Source organism: Trichoplusia ni, chromosome 8 (assembly GCF_003590095.1).
Source record: "Trichoplusia ni isolate ovarian cell line Hi5 chromosome 8, tn1, whole genome shotgun sequence".
Classification (NCBI taxonomy): Eukaryota; Metazoa; Arthropoda; class Insecta; order Lepidoptera; family Noctuidae; genus Trichoplusia; species Trichoplusia ni.
This window is the reverse complement of record NC_039485.1, coordinates 15,360,289-15,381,366: the sequence shown is the minus strand read 5'-3', so window position 1 is coordinate 15,381,366 and position 21,078 is coordinate 15,360,289. Positions and strand designations below refer to the sequence as shown.

Here is a 21,078-nt window from a genome sequence, read left to right as displayed (position 1 = left end):
TTATCGAATGTCAAAGACATTTACGTTTTATTGATCACGCACAACACCCGCCTTGTCCAGGACTGTACAACGATTGTATAAGTATAAATTATACACCGGTAATGAATATGACTAACGGTCTGTTATCACGAAGGTTTTTACGGTAATAAGTACGAGTCACAAAAAATATGAACAAAAGGTATTGAATTATTTTTCGAGAGAAACATTTCTTGGGCTCTTAATATGACTCATTCACTCTTGAACAAATTTTGTTTTAACTTCAATCCAGTCTATAAAGTTGCTTTTTTAAAATCTTTTAAATGAAATCATTACTAGCTAGCCTAAAACACTGCCACACTTCCAGACATCCATGGGCATCTAGGTATAGCTATGTACTTTATAGCGAAACAAACAAGGATTCAATAAAACCAAACAATGGTTGAGATGAAGCCTAAGTTTAAGTTATGGTGAGAAGAGTAATCAAGAGTGATACAAAGAGAGTCCATAATCACAAATTCCTCAGTGCAAGTGATAGTATAGCGTGTTGGCGCGGTGTGCGGAGAATGCAACTCAAAATCGGCTACTAAATTCAAATGCTGGCCGTAATTACGCACTAACAACAGTGAATCCCGGGCGGCTTCGATCTAACAAAGTGTTAGATACGACGTCCACCTAGGCAATGCTCACAGGCAAGTGCGTGATTGCGCTTGACACCCGTAATATCCGGCCGCTCGCTACTGCCCACCGATGGTATCAATTTCAATTTGTTGCGGCGCCATAACAGCCGCCTCTGCTCGATTCGTTGTATGAATCGATTTCGCTCCAGTTTCCTGTTGCGTTCGCATCGGACTTAATCTCGTATCGGTCGATTGAAATGCTCACCGGGAATCATTGGTATTTATAGCATTGATATCTATTTAATTTCATGTTCGTTGAAATTCAATAAAACACAGATTTATGATAGGCTATTTGATGAAATCATCTACTCTCAATGGCAATAAACTATTACGGATTTATCTGGTGAGGGTCTAATGGGCTCTCGGGTCGAGTAGTTGTAAAATGTAATACAAAGCTCTACGAAACTATTAAATAGTTGTCCTGTCTAAACGTACAATAAACATTCTCAGTTATTTAATAAAGAGTCCCTGCATTACCTGAGGTATATTCTTAGAAATAAGAGATTCCAATCCTTGCATTCTGCGAGAATTTCGTGTTCAAACGGCGTGAAAATTAATCGTTCGATTAGCCATTCGCTCGGCTTCAAAAGCTAAAGTTGAACGTGACTCGTGGACCAGTCCCCTGCCGCACCGGCGCCAGCAGAAATTAATTCCGCCGATAAAAAAGAACGATCCGTCCCGAGTTTTCGACAATCTATTGCATGGAGTTCCAACAAGTTCGGTGTTATTGCAACACGTAAAGCGCTTGGTAACACGACGCTCGTATGGGAATATTATGATTGTATATACTTGTAGTTAGGTGGGGGCTAGAAAATCTAATGAAGTTCTGATTTGACTCTTTTTTTACCCTTTACGACATGGCTTCTGAAGAATGACATGAACAGAATATTATAAGATAACATTTCGAAAAGTCACATTGCCAGTTACCAAGTTCTGAACGCCTAGCTTGTGGGTATAAAGTTAGTTTGACATTTCCAAGATGTTTTAGTACATAATGTTGTTTGAGAGACATAAAACATGTCTAATGTGTTGTACCTGAATATGTCTGTGTAATATCTTATATTTGATAGTCAGTAGGGATCATTGCTTACTCGTATTTATTATTCAGCTATTCTTGGATGTCTAAAATGTTGTTATTGTCCTTGTACACCGTATATTTTAGAATTTGATTGTTAAAATGAAATGACTTTTATGATATCAAATAAATACCTTTATCAAAAACAATCACGAGGATATGGGCTGGCAGTGCACCCTAATTACGTACTTTAAAAAAATGTCGAGGCTCTCAATTTAGGTGAAAGGCTTACGCGCGATACCATGTTATTTGATTGACCTACACACAGTACACACCCTAACCGACTTGCTAAACGCAAACCTTTTTTTAATAAAAACTTTTTACTACCTTTTTTTTATTGATAGTAACTCTCGTGAGAATGATTCATTATTAAATGATGTAACGGTTTACTCACGCGTATTTATCGGGGTAGCCCGACTAGTTTCGCGAGTCGCGATCCCGCCGCGTTTGCTCATGATTAAGGACTCCGATTGGGTCCGAAACTAGTCGGGCTACCCCGATAAATACGCGTGAGTAAACCGTTACATCATTTAATAATTTTTACTACCTCTTTGCGTATTATTAAGTATAAATCATAGTCGTTTATACAGTAGTACAGCAATTACAAATACAGGGTACAGAAGCGTGCTTTAACCCATAAACTTGGCCTTCCCCTATGAATATCTAATAGGAGTTCTGGAACTACTTAGGTAAGCTGTCGCCAGTTCTATGTTCAAACTATAATTTATTTAAAGTCGAACATAGTTCATTGTTGTTGTATTCTGATCTCTATTCTACATGTATTTACGTTGGAGTGGAAAGGAAACAAGACCATTTGTTAAGCAAATACAGAAACATATCACTTTATGTTCCGTAGTGGTTATTACGGTTTATTAGTAATTATTGGGAGAAGGTTTTATGGAGGTTTATATTGACTTTATATAAAGGTTCAGGGAGTTTACCAACACTATTTAAAGTGGCACTTGTAGAATTAGTCACCTCTACAAGAACGCTAAAAGGCGGAGTAGTTCTACATCTAACTTCCAAACTAGTAATAACCATAATATTAGAGGTAACAATAATTTCGTGCTTTATAAATATGACTTATTCTTATTTTCTTTGTCTTCGTTTATAACCAACCAAAAAGTATCGAAGCCCTTTTAAGGAAAACGGAAAAATAAAAACATTCGGCGAAATAACTTCGATGCCTTGCACTGGTATGTCATAGCAACCTACATCAAAAAAGAAAGGTTAACGAAGCAATTTTGACGAGTATTGACACTTTTCACATCTGTCAAACTCTTAACTTCCTTATTTTGTTGAGCTAAGTACATTTGTTTTGTGGACGCATAATATTTTATGCTTTTACGCAGTAGCTCTTAAAATAGCGACTTTAAACTATCTGTTAGGCTCTTGTGCAGCATAATACAATATTTTTGAAAACCTTTTTTGCATGTTATGGTCTCCTACATGAAGGAGTACCCAGGACAAATATTGTTTGCACTTCATGTAATCTGTTGTACGTAACTGTTGGAAGTCGGTAAATATTATATATATACACGGCTTCCGACCAACTACTAACTCTGCATAAACAACACCAAAATATCAAAATAAAAAAAAATCGTTCCCAACAGGCTTTTCTTGTTACGATACTGACCGGTTACGCTGTTCCAATTTTCCTTGCTATGGCAAAGAATAAGCAAGACTGTCCAGGTGAATCAGTGAATTCTTTAGTCAGCTCTCATCGCAATAAAATACATTTAATTAAAAAAAAAAAACAGTGAACAGATTTTCCTTACCTGAATCTATTCTAAGGTTAAATTTACCAAACAAATTATCAAGAAACTTCGTTAATGTAGATTTAAGAAGTTCTGTTTGAATACCCAATAGTTTATTGGTATTTAAAAGGTTAAACGTTTATACGGAATACTAAATGAGCATCTTACCTCATCGTTTAGCTAACGGACTAGGTTTGTGAGTGGATAGGGGCTTGTGGTCAAATGAATAGAGAATACGCATTACAGTATGGTAAGAAAAAAAAAGTCGTATGGGTTTAAAATTGATAACTTTAGATAAGGTAAAGAACTTAAGATTTAGGTACAGTACCGCGGACGTTATGTGAAAAAAAAACACAAGTTTGTAAAATTACTTTACAAATTTTCCCATTAATAAACAGGACTAGCATGAACTCCAACATCGCTCGTATTTTAAAAACAAAAAAGTTTACTGCCACTTATTCTTTCTTTCGCGCCATAAAACAAAAAAGTATTTTAAAATAAAGCCTTATTCAACGTCGTCAGCCTATCCTTACGTTTTCTAATGACCAACGTCGCGATACGTTATCTTGCAAAATTATTCGGAAGCATGTAAATGCCAACCGCCAAGCCAGTTCTTTTTTAAACGATAATACTTAATTATATTCACGTAATCTACTTCATTTGCATGGTAATTTTAAAACAAAAGGAAACGTCTAGTGTATCAGTTAATCTTTTTGTTAAAGGATTTATTGGAGAATGAACAATTGTGGCAAATTTAAAAGTACTTGATAAGGACTAGTTATTTCTGTTAAAGTTTTTACACATATCGGTTTATGTACCGAAATATAGGTATTATTTGAAAATACGTAATATTATTTAGTTTATACTTTATACTTATATTTGTTTATACTTATGTCACCCTATTAACGTCCATGTGTTTGGTCAGTTTATTCAGTTACACATGGAAGTCCATAATGTACCATTTATTTCGCCATGATTAGGCAACAGTCTTAGGTACAATGTATCGCCTATGACCCTGATTTTATCAGTTAATGAGTACTGTTGTCGTGTTCGGTTACTGTGCGGTCACTATGCCTTATTAGTGGTTCTAAAACCAGAAAGTGAGTGTTCAAGCCAAATAATATGATTGCCTAATGTTTTTGACCAGTAAATTTATAATGGTTCATTAAAGGTATAATGTTCTAGGATAGTCATGAGATTTACTTGCAACGAGTGTTTAAACGTATTTAATATGATAGAATGGGTTGATAAATAAATATGGTAAAACAGTTCTAAGGATTCCCCATAGTTTTTCAACTTGAAATACTTAAGTCAAACGATACGTCAGCCTCCAACCAGCTTAGTTCTGCAGTCGCACTAGACAATTTCTATTCTCTAATATTTTCCTCGAACAAAACGCTGAAATGCTGAGCATTATTCAAACTTTTTACTGCAATCTCAACATTTTTAACTTTTTCCATTTATCTACCAGATAAAATGTTGCCGCCGATTTTATCAATATCTAGAAAACTGTTCGCGAACAAAACTCCGGGTTTCATTAATTAAAAGTTAATCGACGACTCAGAGAAGTTCGACGTCAACTTTTTGTACCACACGTCCCCATCTAAGTTTATACAGGAATAAATTTTGCTTCATGAAAAGCGACGAAGGCAATATGTTACAGGTATAAGTGAACAAGTTCGGTCGCTAAACTTTAAAGATTTGCTAAAAATATTGCTCAAAAGCTTTATTCACGTTTTGTGCCTTTCATTTCTTTTTCGTTGGAAAAAATAGGGAGGTTTTTCTGTTGAAAGAAAATATTTTTTCTACGAATATAAAATCCAATTCGATTGTTGGAATTAATTTGGTAATTTCCTGTACACTCCTAGGTTCAATCCCAACGCAGCCGGAGTACCAATGTAAGTATGCACTTTCTTAATTGTTCTAAGTGAGGAAACCTATATTCCAAATATTGGAATTTGAAATCGCCTACCCGCAGTGAAAATGCTAGCTGCATTTTGATCTATGCTAAAGCATACGGAAAGATTCCTGAGTCTAGTACTAAGATATCCTTCTTCTTTGTCTTTATAATTTTGGCATAGTGATCCTGGACGTCATATCAGGGTGGTAGCAAGCTTATCTATTGGTCAAGTGGACCATTCAGAGCAGATTTAACTTGGTTAGTCCAGCACATTAGTGGTCCACTGCGTGCTCTCATGCCATAAATTTGCCGTATTATATGTCCCAAGAGAAAAATAATGTGACCTTGAACAGTCCAGTTCTTGGAGAATTGAGACGTTGGTAATTTTGTCCACGGTAATTACGGGTATGTCAAATTGAAAAGGTTTGTCCAATATTCGTCAGATGGTTTTGTTAAAATTGACTTTATGCAACAAAACTCCCGACGTTATTTGTATTTTTGTCCGTATTTCCTAAACCGTACATTGACATTTCGGACATTCCCATCAAACGAACAACGATTGATAGAGAACTGGATTTTTAACATTTCTCTTCCATTCCATGAATATTTAAGTTACTTCCTTAATTCCGTTGGTTTTACCGCAATTTGAAAATCCTACTGTGCGCCCAGAGTGCCACTAAAATTAATGTTCTGCCAGAGAGAAAAACGAGCGGAACGGAATGGAACCCGGTATTCATACAGCCAGCGATATAACTGTATATGTGTTTCGATTTAGTTAAATGAAGGTTATATTTTGAGGATAATTCGCTTTATGTTTTAACAGCGTTTATAGTCCAGTCTCATTTGGATACTTATAAATATTGTTAAGGACTTTGCGAGAAACAAACAAATAATTGATTAAAATAGTAAAATTAAAGTAAGACTAATCATTCGCAACAGATATTGAAAACTATTTAAAAAAAATATATATACAAAAGCTTCTCTAAAATACTTAACCTAAAATAAACACAAAGTTTATAGCGATTTGTATCGCAGCACTTTGACGTGAACCCGGTCTCTCTGAAATTAATTTTAATATTTTCTACGAGACTTTTATTTCAGCTTTAAACATTTTGTTGACACTTAAGTGGAAGTTGTAACAGCCAGTGCCGAGCCAATGCAGGTGCAACTCTAACTCGACGTCGCCAAATCATAATTTGTCCACAATCTCGAAACTGGAATGCTCAAAACTTTTTAATATCTTCAGTCTTAAAACTGTTCGCTTTATGTTTCCTTTGTTTCAAAGTGAAGAGTTTACTGTCTTCCGGTTGCGAGTTTTGGCGTTGAATTTTAATAAAATAGAAAATACTGAATTATTTCGAATTGTGTCGTATGTCGTAAAATAGGTACGATTTATAAAAAAATGCAAAGAAGGGAATGCATGCAATTGATTTACAACGGTGGTCGTAAAATTCACGGCTGGTTGTTTCCAGTAAGCAAAAACAATTGCTTGGCGGATTTGATTGGCAACTGGTAAGCGCTATAGTTCCTGGTTGCGTTGGAATTTCAGCCGCGTGAGCGTTAGGATTTGTTAGTTCCAATAAATAAAAAGAAAACCTGCGTGTTGGACTTGCGGTGCTTAGGCTCAAGAAAAAAAAATTGGTCGCCCATCAAATTTAAGACATAATCCTTCAAGCGTTGCTTGATTTCAATGTTTAATTTCACTATTATTTTTATTGATATAGCGGCAAAAAAACGCATCTACTGTAAAAAATAACACTTTCTAGCTACCACGGATCATGAGATACAGCCTGGTGACAGACATACGGACAGACAAGGAGCCTTTATAAAAGGATATCATTTGTATCCTTTAGGTGCGGAACTCTAAAACGCGAGTAATTTATTTTTATACTGATTGTATTGGTGGAATGGAAATAAAATCGAAAATAGAGCTGAGCGCAAATGGACTCTCTCGCTACATAGTGTCAACGCGCTTTATCTATGGATATCAATGGTCTAGTAAGTAGAATTGGACTACTCTAATCGAATATCCCCGTATTGAATTGAAATCTGTTTCGTCTTTTATTTTTTAGATTCACAGGGATCTTTCCCTGTTACTGAGGCTCCGATGTCTGTACGTCTTTCTGTCACAGGGCTGTATCTTATGAACTGTGATCTCGAAAAAGTTGAAATTATCACAAATTAACTGTTTTTATTTCCGCTTCAACCGCAAATAATAAAAAATAAAATGAGAAGTAAAGCAACGTTCGATACGGCCAGAATTATGCAATGTTTTTTTTTGCTCTGTATGTTCGGAAACGGTTTATTAATTAATATTCATTTTAACTATTTTTATAAACTTCAAGTTATTTTTAATTGAATATCTCATTTGAGCTATCGCATTTTGTAGGTCCTGTACTATATTTTATAAAAAAAGTAAGTGGATCATATTATTGACATAATGGTTATTTTAATATATCTTATAAATGTTAATTTGTAATATACATATAGAACCTATGGCGCCCTAAGTCTGTCTGCTTACCTTTATATGTTTGCCAATCCGTTTCACGACCGACGTAATAATAATATGTAGTCTAGCGATTGTGATTAATTTTCAATTTTTAGTTAAGCACGCAGGGTTTGTCATTGTTTGAAGTATGTACTTAAATAAGCGATGCGTTAGGAAAATAGTATCAGGAAAAAAAGAAGGCATACAGTATATGACGTATTCGTTTCGTTTCTATATGTTCGTTCCTTCGAAGGTGTAAGCTATTTTTAACGCATTTACGGTCGTGCCCTTAAATCCGTGGAACTAAATAAATTGACTACAAAAAGATCTATAAATCTGAAGTAGTAAATTAATGACAATTTGATTGCTTACTTACTGTGCAAAAAAATACTTTTGCCTATATATCCTTATACCTGTCAAGGTAATGAGTCGAGGCCTACGCGTCGGGACTTCTTTGATACAAAACGACTTCAGATAAAAAAGCCGGCTCCGATTAAGGAAAATTATTAAAGATTACTTGGCTTAACCATGAGGATGACTTTTAGCAAAAGCTTACTGTTTCAACTGAAATTTGCCATTGAAGTTGGATGTCTTCTTAACGTTATTTTTTAGTGATATTCTAGCATGATATAAGAGAAAAATACAGTGGAGTAAGTTCATAATTGTGATTTTCCATTTGCTTACTGAGTGACCTTTTTGTGTCTGTGTATAGTTTGGTTCGCCAAATACAAGACAAAAAAACTAGTAAGCTAATGTAGTAGTCGCCGCGAACCCGCCGGTACGTTTTGTGCCAGCACTGGTAATAATGTATTCGAGCTAGCGTCGTTTTAATTAAAATTTACTGTTTTTAAAATGAATACTTAAAAACGAATGCAAGACAAAAGGAATAATACGACGACTTTGCTTTTTTATTACAATTGTGATTCAGTTAATTAATAAATGAAATGTACTTAATTCGTAATTTTCATGGAACTATGCTTAATGAAACTTTTAAGATTTTAAGCCGTAAGCGAAAAGCTTAGAACTGTATATAGTCAGAACTTAATAAAAAACTCAGGTCTTAATAAAAAAACAAAGATAGAAACGGTTTAAATAGAATGTAGACATGTCTATTACGTTTGTATAGGACATCGCCACTCTAAGTAACAAAATAAGTGGGTTGTAAATGAAACCTAAATCTGGTTAAACTATAAATATCAACCGCAATGCGGCGGTCATTACCACATATTACAGCGAGGTCAATATGGAATTAATGGGATTAAATACAAAATGAGTACTTACAGTTATTCGTCAGTAAGAAACCAGTAGAAACGCCCAAGAGGACTAGAAAAAACAATAGTAGTAAGACTATAAGCGCAGGGCGGCAGTAGTGGATCCAGCAGTAGTCTTCAGAGTTGGCGGCGGGCGGGCTGCTCGACCACGAACAGCACCGGCCGCAAGTAGTCTGCGCCGGCGACGCCGCCCGTACCACCGCACTGTTCCCTTGCTGATTCACTATCACACCCTGCACTGGAGCATCGCTCCCTTGTCCATATACGGCACTTTTCTCCGACAGTCGTGCAAAACCAGAACTGTCGTCATCCCTCGGGTTTCCATATACGCCGTACGAGGCCACCATGTCGACTCCCGACAGTGACCTCGTCGTCTCATTTCCTGCACTATCTTGCACGATATTATTGTCGGTACTAGGCCAGCACTCGCACGAGCACCGGTCCTCTTTTCGCCTTTGCCGAGCTTGGCCCGCCTCAGAACGTCGGACTGGTACTTCGGTTTTCTTCTCCTCCTCTTTCTTAACTTTGGCATCTTGAGGAACAGCGTCACTAATTTCATAGTTGGGTTGTAAATTTTTATGGTTCTCTATGTACCAGTGTCTCTCTTCTGCCCTAAGGGTAGTATCGTTGTTTCCTTCATATACATCTGCGTAATTGGAGAGCGGATGAGAGGAGGGACTGTAGAGAGGACCAGCCGTTAGCTGCCCGTAGCCGCGCTCGTATTGCGGTGGTCGGTTATTACTCGCGTAATAGGTGGTGGATGCAGGCACGGTATAATCGTAGCCCGGCCTGTTCATCTTCAACGCTTAATCGCCTCATTTGAGCTTATGTTTCACTGAAGAAAACATCATTAATGACGCTGTAAATGAATTAGGAAGCCATTAGACGACGACAGACAATATGTTGATGCTATTCTTGTTAGGATCTCATATTATGATAACACGATTAATCTGACTATGTACTCATTAGCTAAAAATAAAAGCGACGTATATATTCAGTTAACAGGAAAACTTTGTTGATTTTATAATGCGTTACATCGGAAGGCACAAAGTTATGGTAGAATACACGTCTGTTTATCTCAATTACTCGTCTTGTTCGATGGTGGTATTTATCTTTTGTGTTACAACAGGCTCCCGCGCCCGCTCGCCCGCTACACAGGAAGGTAGACAAAGAAGTAGCGACGTGAGTAAACAAACTCCCCTAACTTAAATTAACCGTATTTATTTCTCTGATTTTGACACGTGTGAGTTGTATAACTTGATTACTGAACTACTGATAAGAATGTCTAACAACCAAGTATCTTAAAAGGGATCCTGATTCAATTATTACAGTTCTTTGTTACTTGAAATCTGAGTTGGTAATATAAGAATGAGTTCGTCGACCCTCCGACAGTGTCAATGACAGACTTTTCAGTGAATCCCTGCTATAACTAGGATAATCCGTTCGAATTAATTAAATTAAAAACAAACAAAAGTCATTACATAAAAGTTGAGGGACAGCAAGTTACGAGTCGTGACTGTCGACCCAGTTGGAATTAGGGAGCCGCTACTAATTCTGTCGCTCATCGTACCCCCACTCGGTCCGTGTTCATTATTGAACATTTACTTTATTCCACAAAACATTGTCGCTCTGATTAATATTTTATGACTCAGCTACAAATATTTGAAACATTTTCATTTTGATGACTTAGTGAAATATGAATAAATAGGAAAATATATTGATTCTGCCGTTTTGAATGTAGCTCTTTACATAGATTAAGTTTAAAAGTACTGTAATTGATTCGTCCGTCCTTGTCTTTCATTCAATTATTCAATAATGAGTTATTATTATTAACAAAGTACTAAGGACGTCAGTATTAGAATGACGTAATGTCAGGTATTTAATGGACAGTTACGGAGTAGTGACATGAAAAAGTTCAACTTATTCGGCAATTGAAGCGAGTGGTGTAATAAGCAGGTGTACAGCCGTCCGTCGCTTACTAATTACGAAGTTGTGTTTTATACATTTTTCAGTAATCATTTTAATTATTGTGTTTTAAGTGTCAGTATAATTATCGACATTAAAATAATTTGCTTAATACTGATGAAATTAAATTGTTTTTTACAGACGTTTTTGGCCTTAGACATAATTAATTTAGTGCTTAATTTATTTATTATGATTGATTTTTATATACCTATTTTTAGAAAGTAGTTTATTTAAGCATGTTTTGTTTTACATATAAAGGATAAGTACGTGAGTTGGTTTTGAAAAGTATTTTAAATTTACTTTGCTGGCCGGTCCGACCATCGCCAGGCTGTATAGATCTCATTAACCGTATTTGTTGTGCATCTTCAAATTTATTTGTCATCCATCAACGGATCTGTTTATCTTATTTGTTTTGTCGCTAATAAAAGTCACAGATTTAAGTCGCAAATCGTCGCTGATCTCTAGTAACCGATTGATTGTGCTTACGTGAAACTGATAACTCTATAACTACAAACAATTTATTAAATTATAATAATTACGCTGGTTTATAAGGCTCTAGCTAGTTAGTACAAGTGGTGTCATATTCGTGTCGTAAATGAGCCTGGGTTAAACAGGCAGAGATAACGGCTTCATAATTATAGATAATGCAATTGATTGCTTTATACGTTTATTAGTAGCCGATCATGAAAGGGACCTTGTTGTCTGATATATTACGATTGGCAAGTAAAACTTCTTATACGCGTAGCTAGGTAGATTCGTTATTATTCATTTGTTAAGAGTCTTTGTCGGCATCGCCCGAGTTGAAAAGCCGGAGTCTTAAGCCATGAGCTGGTCACTTGAGTCGAACTGATAAACACGAATGCGGATATGACAGTAGTTTATTAATTGAAATTGTTCAACAGTATGTCCATTTTTTCTCCTTTTGAAAGCAAATATACCTAATGACAATTTTATTGTACTATTTATAGAATAAATGCAACATAAATAACCAATAAAAAACTTTGCCTTATGAATATTGAGAATATTGTTATGTGCAAAAATAGCGTCACCAAAAATATATTATTTAAACATGTTATAAAGCAATTTCAACGGAACTACCAGAATAATTAAAAAGTACAAATGGAAAACCGATAAATTTCAAACAATTGGAGCTAATTCTATTATTCACTGTTTTGTTACATCCGTTACTGATTTGCAGGTGCTATTATCTGAATGACCTTTTATTTTATTAGTTAGTTCTATTGTTATTTTACAAGGCGATATTTGGTTCGATTCAAACCCAGGGCAAATGTTTTTATAATGAAGATTATTTGTCGTACCTGGATGAACTTTATAATAATATGTATCTTTACTAATATTATAAAGAGGAAACCTCTGTATTTTTGTATGTTTGTATTGAATAGGCTCAAAAACTACTGGACCGATTTCAAAATTTCTTTTACCATTACTTAGAGGGATTCTTCCGAATCCGTATAGGCTATGTTTTATCCCGGAAAATGAGTTTAAAAAAAATGTCCACCCGTGCGAAGCCGGAGCAGGTCGCTAGTGTCTTATAAATAAGAAGATTTTTCAGTTGTCTAGTACTCATAATACAAGCTTATTTGAGACTGGATGGCATTGTGTGAAAGTTGTTGAGCATCATATTATTTAATTAACTCTATAGCTATAAAAACTCTTTGAAAGCTGTTTAACATGGCGCGTCAAATTAATTTGATTTATTATCTAGTCTGGAGGCTCCTAGGTATCCACAAGTAGCCATAAAATACTATGAATATCCACATTACTCCTACCAAACTGCAAAACGGCGTCCGTCTCCAAACATAATTTCTTAGATCTTTACGAGACTTGAAACACGGAAAAGGTGTTAGAATTTTAAGACCACATTAAATCTTGCGGCATAATCTTACGGACGGATTTCGGTGACGGTTGCTTCTAATGCGTTTTTGAAAATAAAATAAAGAATTTCATTTGTTTTGATGCTTGTTCTTTAAAAATTACATTTGTTGAGTCTATTCTGTATAGATGAGTTTTACGCTGACCGAACCGATACCGGATGTCTATAGCCTCCAATATCACGTGCCTATCCTGTATGGTTTGAGTTTGTATAGTTGCGTGGAGAATAAAATAGTCATGTTATTAAGACTTGCCTATTCGAAATTCCTTACGAGTGTACCTTTAAAATTCTTGTACTATTATGACAGAGCTTGTAATTTTAGTAAAATGAATATTATGCTTAACATTATCTTGGTTATGCTTAATTAGTATATATTTTATTTAGCAAATATACGAATTAAGCTACGTTTGTCAAATGTTAAAATACTTTAAGTTCGAGATGCTAAAAGAATGTATTTTTTTTTGTATCAGATTGCCGGGCTGCAAACAGTATCAACAAACGACATTTTTGACACCTACTTATTCGATTGTCTCGACATCCCTTAATAGGCATCATAGTCTAGCATCAACAGGGTACGTTCATTTTCAGTGGGCCGAGACATTAGAGCGGTCAGGTACACTGGACGTGTTTGTACTGTATCGCACTCCGCTTAGCACCCGCCCTCTGGCCAATGAAAACTGTCCCGGCCATAACACTTGACTAGCGGAGGGTATTTTAGCGAATATCGTGTTAAGAATCGATCGCTGAGTAAATATTTTGGGTATATTTTTGGATAAGCCATGTTAGAATAGTGTAATTTAATTTCAGACTTAATAACCTTTTTTAAAAGTGAGTTACTATTTACATTCAAATGATTTAACACAATTTACTTTTTGGCCTGCCACCGAGGGTATTAACTATAATTTTTTAATGCAGTAACCAAAGATAACATACATTAGTAAAATCTTAGAACTAACTTATCACTGATTTGAAAAAAAATCTTGTACCTTACAAATGCATTAACCATAAAACAACGTTTCAGAACAAAAAACACTAACAAAGACCTCACATTACATTATTTGCGACAAAATACTACTCTAGCCTCAAAATTACCATAATGCCCCATTAAAACAAAACAGCTGTTTATAACAAAATTTGTTGTTCTATTTTCGGTTGTAGTTTACACCCAAATATTCTCGAGGAAGCCGTATAACTAAACTCCGCATTCGTATAGCATTATGTTCGTGCCTTCTACGTATTAAACAGGTAGGTACCTACTTTATTATCGATATAGGTATAGCAGTTTAGTAGGTGAGAGGGAAGACCTAGTTCTTGAAGAGTTTTCCGTTACTAATTAATTCTATTCCTCAGCTTTAACGCGTGTAGGAAACTAAGGTGTCTTTATTTTTAAATGACTGGATTTTTATTTAAAATATTCTTTGGTTTACTCACGCGTATTTATCAATATTGCTAAACTACTGGAAATCCTCACTAAAGTTGCAATAAAACCTTTTTTTTTCATTTTCAATAGCATTAAAGAATCGTAGCTCATTAATTCAAGTCATTATTCACATTCTCTTAAAGATAAAATGTAGGACTCCTTGTCTTTTACGTTTTGTCTTTTCTTTTCACACGACTTTCAAGTCAAATACATACAGCGTTACAAAGAAACATCTCAATTAAAGTGACCGGATACCAAGTAGTGGAGAGAGTATGTTTTGCAACGTTACTCTGTTAAGTATTAAAAAGGTAGGGGTTACCATTAATCATGTGCCGGCGAAATCATGTGTACTACGTAAATGTTCATCCACCCAAGTAATGATCGGCCCTACCAATGGTTAACCGGCCAATATTGAGCCATCAGTGCGCTAAAGGTTTACACTCCACTCCCTTTATTAATTGTTTCTACGTTATAATAAATGTTACCTAAGCTGAGTAATCAAATAATACGTTTGGAGTTCCGTTAGCGCTGGTGACATCATACGAAACGAGGTAAGCGATAACAATTAGATTTAGCCATCAACGCCAGACGTATATGTTGTACGATTTATGGTGTTGAAAATTACAAGGGCGGTAATACATCGGCTTTAGTGCAAGATAGATGGATATCTGGGTACTTATGTTCAGGGCTGGGAGATGATTGAATTTGACAGGTAAAACAAAACCTGTCGGCAAAATAGAATTAATTTATTCTAATGTTAAAGGCTTTCTCAATCACATTTCTTGTTATTGTTTTTTATTAATAGCGACTATTGCCTATGTCGTAAGATTTTACATGTGAGCCCCCTCCAAAAGCTCTCTGATACAAAACTCTTATATTCCATAACGACATCCAATTCAGAATTATAATCATGTCCGCATTGAGTAAATGAATGGAAAACGTCAATCGTGTATCAAATGAAACAAGTTGCATTACGTACCTACTAGCATTCATTTGCGTAAAGTTAGCATTTGAATGTGCCTGTATGAGCAGCTTGTTCGGTTCAATTGAACGCTTGCTCTCATTTTTGCTATGATTCCAATTTCTAGAGGCCAATTGAATGTAAAGCTCTAACGTAATAACTGGCGTAAAACATTTACCGCCAATCAAGGAGCGACGCAAGATATTTTATTGCTGGCAACGATAAAATGCACTTGAGTGCATTTCACTCGTCTGCCTGACGTCCTACGCGATAACGTCTTAAACTGAATCGCTAGACTAGAAGTAAATTTACACAAGACACGTGTTACATATCTACTTTTGTACATTTCTTTAGGTTTTTCTACCAGTACAAAATGTAAGCAAGACTTAAATTGTTAACTTCTTTAAGACTACAAATGATTTAAAAATGAAGGCTTGTCTCGGTTTGAGCGAAATTCACAAGATTTTATTTTTATGATGTGAAAAATAACTAAAAGACTTTTATTTGACTTAATTGCGTCGGTATCGCTCGAAGGCACGTTTCAAGTCACCAGTAAAATCATAAAAGAACACATGTATTATAAGTTCAAACATCTTAAGAAGTAAGAGGAAACTTCGCGTCTTAAGTCAATTTGCCGCTGTCTGGCATGTTGACAAGTCGATGATTATAATAACGATGTCTTTTTCCAAACAATTTGTCCTTAAAAGTTGTATGAAAGTTTACTGTGTCTTTTACAACGTATCTAGTTACAAGTGTCTCAAGGTATCAGAACTTTTCATTTTGGATCATAATTATTATTTTTAGATAATATATTTTTCCCGGTAAAAAAGGCAAAATATCTATACATTTTTATTTCCCAGAAAAAAATAATTGAAATTTAACTTTCTAGTCGTACTTAAAAATAAAATAATCAGGAAAATATTGTTAACCTTTATCAGTAGTTCTTCTTCTAAAAATAAGTCGAAGTACCCTGCCTTGTTTCGAAAATAAATACGGGTAACAAGAAGTGGAAAAAAAAAGTTTTCCCGCATAGGTGAACAGTTCCACGCAACCGGCAAACCTAAATTCTTTTGTACAATTAAACAGGTTTTAATAATTTAGATAAATACTTTTCCACGTACCTTGTTAGGTCATGAAACTAAAATCGCGTGTACATTGCCTTCTACCACACTTAAAATAATTATTTTGGTCAGCTGACAAGTATTTTACTGAAAACCTACTTGGCTGCTACACAAAAAATACATACTTAGGGGTTGTAAAACGAGACGTGTTATTGAGACGATATAGAACTTTTTACTAACGATACTAAATTGTAGTTCAAAATTATGTTACGGTTAAATATATTTTGTAAAACGGACGTGTATTCTACGCATGCTGTGGGGTCTAATATAACTTATCAATACCGATATCTCACTTGGGGCATTGTGGAACAGCAGCAAGGACATGTCAATAAATCTTCATTTGTCAAAAATAGCATCATCAATGACTGTCATCGTCTCAACGGTGCGTCACAAACTAGTTCATTCTAATCATCAAAAGTGGGTGACAACCGCGTAGGGCGACGAACCAGTGCACCCATATAAACGGAACTCGCATTCAGCACATATTACATAAAACGGAAACACATCCATACGGTACACTGAACACATTCGTAGGCCTCTCTCTTCCCGGGAGGGTGGAAGTCCCCGTCATCGTACGCGTATAGTTCGCGGCATAAACAGTCTGAAAATATTGGGGTTCGCGATCGCGAGTGTTCGCGGAGTGGCGTCGCGACGGCGACGTGACGTCGGCAGTGCGGCGCAGCGCGGACTGGCACATCCACCGGAGGTCCCCGCCCGCCCTTGCGTCTCGCCCGCCTCTGTCACCGCCACTCTTCGCCCAAATCCAGACGAGTTTTCATTAATGTTGTTATTGGTGTAAAAGTTTCACCAAGTCAAACTAAGAACGTACAGTTTTAATTAACTGTCCGTAAAATAACACTAAACAAACGAGGAGATTCGACAGGCTTCAACTGTAGTTATCAATTGTCCAAGTTCTTGAATGGGCCGGGACGTTGATTAACTTTGTTATACAAATACTCAGAACACAAAGCTTCATTTCGTCGGAGGAACTTCTGTACAGACATTACAATTATTAACCGTTTTAGTTTAGGTTCATGTAACTGTACAAAACTTTTTAAGTATTTTTATTCACTACTAGCGAAACGTCAACACGTCATTGTTTTGATGATTTTTCTGCCCTAGTTTTCTTTTATGCGCGACGTTTGCTTCATATGTATACCTTAAAAATGTAAGGGCATTAATTTGACGTAACTCTATTACCCTACATAAAGGTGAAGGGCGAGCCTCATTAATTAATATGACGCACGTTTGACTTTATTATTTTTTAAAGTAATATCAACGTTAAATCACAAACGTCAACGTCATGCCTTACAATTCTTATCGTGGTTTGATTTGATTAATAGTCTAGATTACATTTCGTAAAACCTACCTAACGCCAATTCAAAGTTAAGATGTTTATCACTATTTAGTAGTCAAAATGGTTGGAGTCGACAGTCGACTTCCATCGATTGAATACGAGCACAAATTGTAAGAATTATTGATATCGCGCCGGTGGCGGCTCATACAAAAAGTTTATAAAAGGAAGTGGAGCGAACAAACTGGCGGGGAACAAACTTTTATGCGGGGACGCGACGCGAACGCGAACGTTACTTATCTGCCGCCGCCGAGCTGACAGCTGCAGATGAAAAATTGAAATTGTGTGAGATAAAACTACCTAACTGCGGCTGCACCGACCAAACAATGTGACGACAACAACGACACTACTTATTTTTTAAGCCTCATATTTCGTTAAAGTATTTACATTGTATGGCAGAAAGGTAGCCTTTTATAGAGTCTGAATGATTTAATTCTGTATTCAATTCGAATACATCGCGTCAAAGTAATATTTTCAAAATTCGGTCAACTCTTTACTATAGGCGTTCGTGCACAAAACTAAAGCCCATTATTGACGCTGTACTAACTTAATCAAGACAGATAATATCTACTGGTCCGTTTCACTAACAGGATTTTCTCTCATTACAATTCTAGTTTTATCTCAACTGAACTCATTTCACAGCTAGAAAATGCTGTCAAATACATAATAATCGTTTAAATGGGTGTGAAATAATCCAGTCAATATGCAAATAAGATCCGTTTCCGTATCAATTCCGTAGGAGCGATGGCAGTTGAATGGTTGACAGTGACGCGCGGCGTAACACGCAATAATAACGCGCCTCCAAACGTCAGACGGGGACCCTTCTCTATTTATGGACGAACTACGGCGTCGAGGGCGCCACGTGAAAAGTCTCGCGTAAATCAAAGTCATAAATTCTCCTATCGTGAATGAACATTTCTCTTCGCGGACGTCTACACCGGCTGAATGGATAACGTCGACCCACCCTCGCAGGATCACCTCTACCGAGTCATTTGCTTTTGTTCGTGGGGCAATTAATAACGACCAGAAGGGCGTTTTGGAACCGCAGGCGCCATTCGCATATCAGTAATGATCTAGCGGTGCGCTACGGCCAACCTCCGGTTCCGCTCAACTATCGATCATATTCACTTAATGAACGGCATACGTGAAATGGTTCGGACTCGGCCTTTGCCAGCAGTGTTAGTTCCTTTGGCGAATAATGCTATAAGCTTATATTATTGTGAACATAACGCTCGTTATGTTCATAATATTATAAGTTAGCCAAGGGTATTATTGATGAAATATTTCATAAATTTTATGGTTGTTGAGGCCGTAGCCCTGAAAGACATTTAACTGGTACATTATCACCAAACGAGTAAAGTTCAACAAAGTAACTAATAAAGTCTTATAACTCCGGCTTTACACAAATTATTCAGCGAGGATTTCTTTCCATTTTGTACGTCACATTAGGCTGGCGGCGACCAAACATTGGATAAGTTCCATATTGTTGTTTACGACAAACTTGGAACTTAGCAGGGGCAATTCACCTCATAAATTTCCGTGTAATAACAGCTCACAGTTTCCCTAGACACTTGTAAGAGCACCGCAATAAAGTACGGGCGCTAAGTAACCGGGTCACCTCGGCGCCGCATCGATACCTCACTTATTCACATGTTGTATTAATGTTCGTGACACAGCCAATCTCTGTACCCAGACCAACTCCGAGCCAATTTGACGGCTTTCACTACACCGCAATCATTACGAATACATATACATCGGAACCTATGCCTACCGTAAACCAACGGACTTCTAATGACGCTGTATGCAAATGTCCCTCACTAATATTACTTTGTATTTACATACTTACACGCCTGATTCCGTACATTATATAACTGTGTAATAACTATGTTAATATTTACGATACTCTTAATCTCTGGAACTATTCAATCGATTTGGATATAACATTCTCTATTGAAAGGTACGTGTCCCAGGGGTAGAATAAACTGTAATATTTCATCCTGGAAAGCGAAGTGGTTCCTTCGGGTAAACCCAAAAAATCTCGAGGGCAATAGGCTATTTATAAATAGTTATCCCTACTGAAAGCACTTTCAGAGGTCGTATTACGGCTATCAGTTCTTATTCAAATAGTATTAATCCTTTTAATACGACAAGGGGCGTGTTTATCTTGAATCAATTTATTAAGTCTGTTTGTAACAAGGGATTCGATCTCGTTTAAGGCCTTCTGTCAATATTTAGATAACAATCTGTACCATCAGGCGCCCGGCGCTGCCTGTGTTTAGACAGCCGAGTTTGTTACAGTAATACTATAGATTTAATTTACAATCACCACTTTAATTACTTTTAAAATTGTTTTTCGACGTACCTACTTTTGTCATATGATATATGGTATAGATCAGTAGTATTGTAACTTTTTTTCACTAGATGTTCAAGATACATATGTTTAGTGTAAACATTAAAAAAACGGTAAGTTTTTATCAGAAAGGTCTAACACCATTTTAACACATGCTGCATAACCCAACGTGACAATCTCGTAGCTCCGATAACGAAATATATGGAAAACGGCTTTCTTATCTTCAACCGTTTATTTCCACGTTGTTAGAAAAACCTCAGGTAGAATAAAGGTAGGGATACTAGAGAGCTAATCCAGCATATTATATAAACTCTTTATAAATTTGTATAAAACTTTTTGTGCGAACTGCTCACTAGAGTGTCTTAGTTCTGTAACTTCACCTCCAAAGCTTTAACAGCAAAAAATATCGAATAGGGGTCAGTGGAGACCTGCTTAGCTGTTTACAAATCTAGCGGATATTAAAAGCAGTGAGTAACTTCTCTGGAGTTTCATAACAGAGTCATAAGGATAACGGGGACCGGGAACAGTGATTTGTCTTACTTGAAGACTAAACTGTTAGAATTTGTTGCAGTTGTTTCAATACTGAAATAATCATTACTATTATTTAAGTGAAGGATATGTCATAGTATTTTTTAATTCTCTCTATTGATGGCAACTCTTTTCAAATCAGAAATTTGCTACGAGAATGGCTTTGGATGAGTAAACACTTTTACCCTTAAATTTAAAATTGATTTAATTTCGCTGGAACAAAACGTTAATTTGATGTGCGGCAATTTTGTATTATTCTCAATGGTTTTTCCATTACAGTTATCTGCCAAGTAAGCCCAAAAAGATCAAACAATACTCAGTGGAAAGAGTTCAGTGAT

At 36.1% G+C, this 21,078-nt stretch overlaps 1 protein-coding gene across 1 annotated transcript in view; it reads right to left on the bottom strand.

Annotated features, from left to right (window-relative positions):
- LOC113496930 (agrin-like) overlaps positions 1–18,426 on the bottom strand; it is a 50,423-nt gene extending 31,997 nt beyond the window's left edge. The window contains exons 1-2 of the mRNA XM_026876329.1: positions 16,802–18,426; positions 9,158–10,006 (exon numbers count right to left, since the gene is read on the bottom strand). Coding sequence (XP_026732130.1) covers positions 9,158–9,944 — 787 coding nt within the window. The 5' untranslated portion in view covers positions 9,945–10,006; positions 16,802–18,426. The remainder of the gene's footprint in view (positions 1–9,157; positions 10,007–16,801) is intronic.
- Between the last annotated feature and the right edge of the window lie 2,652 nt (positions 18,427–21,078).